Source organism: Pinus tabuliformis, chromosome 7 (genome assembly GCF_031772625.1).
Source record: "Pinus tabuliformis cultivar Carrire ecotype Pingquan chromosome 7, CPIR1, whole genome shotgun sequence".
NCBI classification, from domain to species: domain Eukaryota; kingdom Viridiplantae; phylum Streptophyta; class Pinopsida; order Pinales; family Pinaceae; genus Pinus; species Pinus tabuliformis.
In genome coordinates, this window is record NC_142293.1 from 740,113,769 (window position 1) to 740,120,342 (window position 6,574).

General features: G+C 36.1%; 1 protein-coding gene across 1 annotated transcript; it reads right to left on the reverse strand.

The window, feature by feature from the left end:
* Nucleotides 1–1,762: 1,762 nt before the first annotated feature.
* LOC149249655 (uncharacterized) lies at nt 1,763–2,989 on the reverse strand. Its single transcript, XM_089456302.1, has 3 exons — nt 2,453–2,989; nt 2,267–2,359; nt 1,763–2,094 (listed from the first exon to the last, which is right to left on the reverse strand). The coding sequence occupies exons 1-3, from the start codon at nt 2,579–2,581 to the stop codon at nt 1,897–1,899; spliced, it is 420 nt and encodes a 139-aa protein (XP_089312428.1). The 5' UTR covers nt 2,582–2,989; the 3' UTR covers nt 1,763–1,896.
* Nucleotides 2,990–6,574: the final 3,585 nt, after the last annotated feature.

A 6,574-nucleotide genomic window follows, 5' to 3' on the forward strand; every position in this document is an offset into this window, starting at 1 on the left:
GCTCTATTGTACAATTTTTAAAGCGTCCTTTTTTGCACCTAATTTTGCATCCTTTTTCACGCTAGATTTTGCATCATTTTTTACACCAAACTATGCATCATTTTTTGCGTCAAATTTTGAACCAAGATTTGCATCTTATTTTATGATAGGTTTTGCTTCTAGTTTTGTGTCATTTTTTGCATCTATTTTTCATTCTCTTTTGCTTCCTATTTTGTGTCATTCTTTGCTTCCATTTTTGCACCATCATTTGCATCAAGTTTACACTGTATTTTGAATCCAATTTAACATCTTTTTATGCATCCATTTTGTGTCAGTTTTTGCATCTAGTCTTACGCCAGGTTTTGTATCTAGTCTTACACTAGTTTTTGCTTCTATTTTTGCACCAGCTTTGGTGCCTATCTTTGCACCATGTGTTGAATTTGATTTAGCACCAAATTTTGCATCCATTTTTGTGCCCATTTTTGCATCTTTTTTTGGACCATTTTTTACATCCACATTTACGTTTGATTTGTCTCCATTTTTCCCATCTCATTTTGCACCATATTTTGCGTCATTTGTTTCATCCAATTTTGCATCATTTTTAACACCATCTCTTGCATCTAATGTTACATCATTTTGAGCATCCAAATTTGCATTTATATTTGCATCTTATGTTGAGTCATGTGTTGTGTCCACCTTTGCATCTTATTTTGTGTCTAATGGTACATTCAATTTAGAGCCATTTTTTACGTCTACTTTTGTATTTTTTTTTACACCAAGTTTTGCATCCAATTTTAAGCTATTTTATGCCCCTTTTTGCACCATTTTTTTGTGTCTACTTGTGTCCAATGTTGCACCATTATTTACATCGACTTTTTCATCCAATTTTGCATTTTTTTGGTGTCTAGTTTTACATCGTTTTCACCATCCAAATTTGCATCTTTTTTGCCTCATTTTGTGTCCACATTTGCATATAATTTTGTGTCTGAGTTCGAGCCTAAATTTGCATGTGATTAGGAATCATTTTTTACATCCAATATGGCATCCTTGGTTTCACCTTTTTTCAGCCCCATTTTGCATCTTGTTTTATGTCTTTTCTTACATCTTTTTTTTTTCCCTTTTTTGCACCCAAGTTTGCATCCCAAATTTACACCATTATTTGCATCATCATTTGGCATATTAATTTGTAACGTTTTTTGCTTCTTTTTAACGCTCAACTTTGCATCTTATTTTACATCTAGTTGTTGTCTTTTTTTGCATCTAATTTGGTGCCCATTTATGTGTCCTTGTTTTTGCCCAATTTGATATCCTTTTGTATGCCATGTTTTGTTCCCTTCTTTATGTCAACTATTGCACAATTTTTCACTTCTAATTTAAAACACTTTGTATGTCAATTGTTTGCATTTTGTATTAATTCCTAGTTTAACATCCAATTTTGCATCCATGGTTACATCCGCATTTGACTTCTTATATAGAGTATATTTTTCTTTACATATATGACCCCCTTTATAGATTCATAGTGAAATATATGATAGTTTCTAAATATCATTAAAGCAGATATCACAATTCAAAATCATTTGTAAAGAAATTTAAGAGAAATTGACAACATCCATCCAAAAAAATAACAATGTGTCATTAACAATTTTCAAAACATGTATAAAATAGCAACATAATACTAATAAAATCAGTATTATTTTTAATCAAAACAAGTAAAATTCAAATATGATTAACAAATCAAAATATTTCATGAATATCATTATTCTACGATAAATTAACAACATACATAAATCAAACTCATCTTATGATTACAAAATCAAAATGTCTCATTGATATAGGGTAAATTCACAACACCCATCTAAACATAACAATGTCATTCTACACAATAATTTCTTCATAAAAAACAATGCATGTGCATGCCTAGCTACCACCACCAAGATCATCCTCATGATCATCTTGACCATCCTCATTACTCTGATCCACATCATCACCAACACCGCAACTATCATCATCATCTCCTCCTTCACCACCATCATCCTCATCCTCATCCTCATCATCTCCTGATATACGTTGAACATAATTTGGATCATCGTCTTGGCAATCATTACCTATAGCATTCTGACAAAAAAAATCAATATTACATGTTAGTATTAATTACATAACACAACGCATGTTTTTGTTATACAATGTTAACCATAAAATGAGGTAAGATATAATATCTAATAGTACTAAAAAATAAAATGAAAATATGGTTTAAAAGTATATTGGAAATCCAACTAAAATTACATACCATAGAGTCCATCCAAACAACAAATTCAACCCATCTCTTTTGCTGCAGCACCTCCTTTTCCAAATGATTTGGAGGTCTTCCATATTTTAGTTCCTATCAATCAGTAAATAGGGAGAAATTAGATAACAATGACTTTCTTCTAGTACAAAATTTATTAAAAAAATATCACATGTTTAATATACTTACAAAGGTTGTTATCAGTGCTTTTAAACCTTTCTGGCCACTACGACGAGTGACTTTTGTCTTGGTTAACCTCACCTTGGATGCCTTGTCCTTAAACATAAACCAATTCAATTTATTTTCACACAAATACATGTCTAAGATACTTATAAGTATTAATACATTCTAAATAATGTTTAATGAAAAATTCAATACCTGAATGCTCTCATTGCCGGCTTTTCTTTGTGCATCCAACTTCTCATATGATTTTACAAGTTCTTTCCATACTTTAAAAGGTATGTCAATAGGTCTTTGTTTCAGTCTTTGATCTTGAGGCATTTTTTTAATTTTTCTTGTTTGGTTAAAAATTTTGGTTAAAAAAAACCGAACAAGTAATTCACATCAATGGCATGGGGACTCTATGGATATGTGTAAAAAAATGGCTATAAAGAAAACATCCAAAAAACATATGAGCTCTCCCTTTGATGGTCACTTGGGGCATATGGCTGGAAAGGAACAACTCCATTTTTGAAAATCAAGGACAATCCTTTCTCAAAGTCCTTCCTAATATTTTCTCCAAATGTCTTAAAATGAAAAACAAAATTCAAACGTCATCCTTAAACATCTCCCTTAAATATAACGTTGGACCATAAATTCTTCATTTTTATTGTTATCGGCTCTGGAATGATTTTTCTATATGCAATTATATAATGAAATATGTGTGCACTGATGAAAAAACATTGAGTTTCATTTTTCATAATCACAAACAATGAAAAAAGAATCACACGTAACTAGCATCATTTTGGAAATTTTATATTTATTAAAAATCTTTAACATGTTTTCCTCCCATATCTCATAAAAAGGTGTGAAATTTTTTATATACTCTCCAATAAGCACTACAACAAAACCAGCGATTTGGAGGTTTTACACTAAGTTTTTCAACATCGAGCTTACTAGGGCTTGCACCACCGGGGTTATTAGTAAGAATCTCATGAGGTTTTCATAGCCATGATTATTAGAATCAAAATAGTAGGATTTGCACTAAAAAACAGTTCATAGTGATTTCCTGCTGGGGAGAAAATCACAAGTTCAACTTCTGCAGTGCAGAGCACCGAGAGCTCGTAAGCTTTCTTCAGCAATCCACCTACGTTTGGAAAATGTAGCCTGCCTGCTGGCGATGTTCTCAATCCTCTTCCTCTACATCTTTCCCCTCACTATTCTTGTATGTCCTCTTTCGTTTTTCCCTCCAAACAAACCCTCTCAAATTGAGAAAGCAGAACAACTCACTCGATGAGAATCCGAATCCAATTATCGCTTCTAACAATAACCCAATACGATACCAGAAGTGATTACACAAAACCTCATTGACTCTTCATTTGTTTGGAAAAGAGCCAAGCATAAACTTCTGACGAGGGTTTCCGTCTCAAGTCTGGCTCGCAGGACGTCGCTTAGTCAATTACGAGAAAAGTTTTCCACCTACCTGTCACATACGGTTTGTCACACTATATATTAAAATAAGGTTGATCATACTAACAATAAGGTTGTATAGTGTAAAAGGAGGGCTCTCCTGACTGCATTTGGTTGGTTTATAGAAAAGATTGCTGGAGTGTGTAATGTGAATGCTCTGCTAACTGTTTTTTAAGCATTTGGAAGTATTAAAACCCCCTAGGATAGTTAATGTAAGACCTGTTAATTAATGTGTAAAGATGGCTATTGTCCTTGGGCTACCTTAGCTGTTCGTGTTTAGTGATCTGTGGTATTATGACTCCTCAAGTCACTATTAAACCATGAGAACCATGCCCAGGCAGACTAGTGTGACATTGTGGATGAGAACCAAAACTAGACTCCTATAACCTCCTTTTTCATCCTTTAAATTGTAGAATTAACTGACTGTTCTAGTAATCGTTCTTGAGCACCTGAAGATGTGCACCCTAAATAATAAGAATAATACCTTGTAACATATGAATAGTCCATCCTGTGCATGTAGGATATGCACATGAGGTCCAATAAAATCACTAACCAGAATACCAGGTGTTATTAAAGCCTCTACAGGTTGATATATATGAATGTTACAGTGTGCAGGAGTATGATTCAATTCCATACGAAAATACAAAACATCTGATAGGATTTCCTTATACCTCATAGGCAAACAATCATTGTCCCTTCTATAGATGAGCAGAATAAGTGCTTGGTTCTCTACACTAAATAAAGACAAAGTATAGTACTTATTGCTGACAAAATAGGATTTAAATCGCGGTTCAATTGCTTGACATTCAGCTGGTCACAGAATTGTAGAGTGCATAATCATAAGTGATGTTGCGAGCCCCATTGCTCAAAGTCTAAGGGTCTTGCGAGCCATAATCACAGCCATGTATGGAATATCTTGTGATTATGGCATTTTATGAGGTCAATTCTTGTGAAGACATTTCAGTTTATAATAAATTTTGAACCTCAACAGAGTTTTGGCAAGACCTGGCTGAGTGATGAGCCCCAATTTTGGTACAATTTGGGCTCATTTTTGGCCTATTTTGCTTGCTCAAACCATTCATTTTTATTGTTTATGCATACACTTCTTAGTTTATTCATGTTGTTTGTAGGAGAAAGGATAGGCACTTTATCCACGTAGCTAATGCATTGTGATTCCAGGTTTTGGCATTAAAAGGGAGCAAAAGACAACGAAAAGGTGGCAAGGAGACAACGAGTTGGCATTGCTGACATAAGGAGAGGTTGTCCACGGTTTTGGGGGACATTCCTCGTGATCCTCACCAAGAACTCTGAGCCCACTTCAGCCTCCCTCCGAGCTTAATACACGGCCAGCTGTTCTACAGGAACAGCAGTTCAAAACTGCTCTACAGGAAACAACATTTATGACCATCCTACAGGATCAGCAGTTAAACTATAGATTGAACAGCCGAGCTCCTAGAATCATGGATGTCTGTTGGAGCATCGTTTTGTATAAGTATAGAAGCCTTAGCCTTGGTTAGGTTGTTGAAACTCTCGTATTACTATTGTAATTTTGGAGCACAGCTCAAGTTTCGTTCTCTTTATCAGTTATGAATAAAGAAGACAGTTTGTGATCTAGTTCTGAGTTCCTTAAGGAGACTATAGCTCTCAGGTTAGGGCCCAACCTGAGAGCCATAGATCCCCTCTGTTGTAGTGTTATTTCCATTTCATTGCAGCATTGTGAGCTTTCCATTTACACATGCAATTCGAATTACAAGTTGATGAGTTGGTCTTTTTCATGAGTAGATAGGATTTGCTTATGGTGAGTTTGTTTACAGTCATTTAGTGTAGCAGAGGATAGATAGAGTCCATTGGAGCTCCAACAAAAAGGCTGTTAGGACTCACTGCCATCTTTCTTGAAGATTGGGGTGCAGCCCAAAGCTAGCCACCAAAAACACGCATTTCTTCACTTGATGATTGCTGCAATACAGTCACTGTTACGTTAGATGCTTCCTTGTCATCCACTCATGCACTGCACTTCCTTACCACAGCTTCATGCACGTTCTCTTTCACATTTCGATTGCTGCTCATTGAATTTACAAGCACAAGTAGTTTAGGTTGATGCATTCTTGGTTAAGTAACAGTCATAATCATTTGTTTCACTTACACTGCTCTCCCTCTCTCTCTCGTTCCATCACTTTGTCCTCCATCTTGATCACGCATGCAGACATCTCTTTGACCCCTGCTCCGCTCTGTTACCTCATCAAGTCTTGCATTCCTCACGTGTCTCCATTCTCTCGCCTTTCGTTGACATAGCCCTTCACCTTCCATCCTCTTTCCTACACTCACCTCCCATCCTAATCTTTCGCTTCTAAGGCCATCACCAACCTCATCCCTACCTTCCACATCTCCCCCTACCATTTCACCATCCCTCCATCACTCCAAACATTCAGTAGGTCATCCTGTAGCCATTTCTCGACATCCTGTAGAAAACAGAGTATCTTGTAGGATTCTCCACAGCCATCCTGTAGGAGGCCACTCTCTCGGTTGCTGAGCATCTGAATGCGAGGAACCTCTGTGGATGGGTGCTAAGGATCCCTAGGGACCTCTCCTAGCCTCCCCAACCTATCCCACGCTTTCCTTCCTTCTCCATCCCATCTGCACAACCAAACCCTAGTTAGCTCAAGATCACCATCATTCCACACA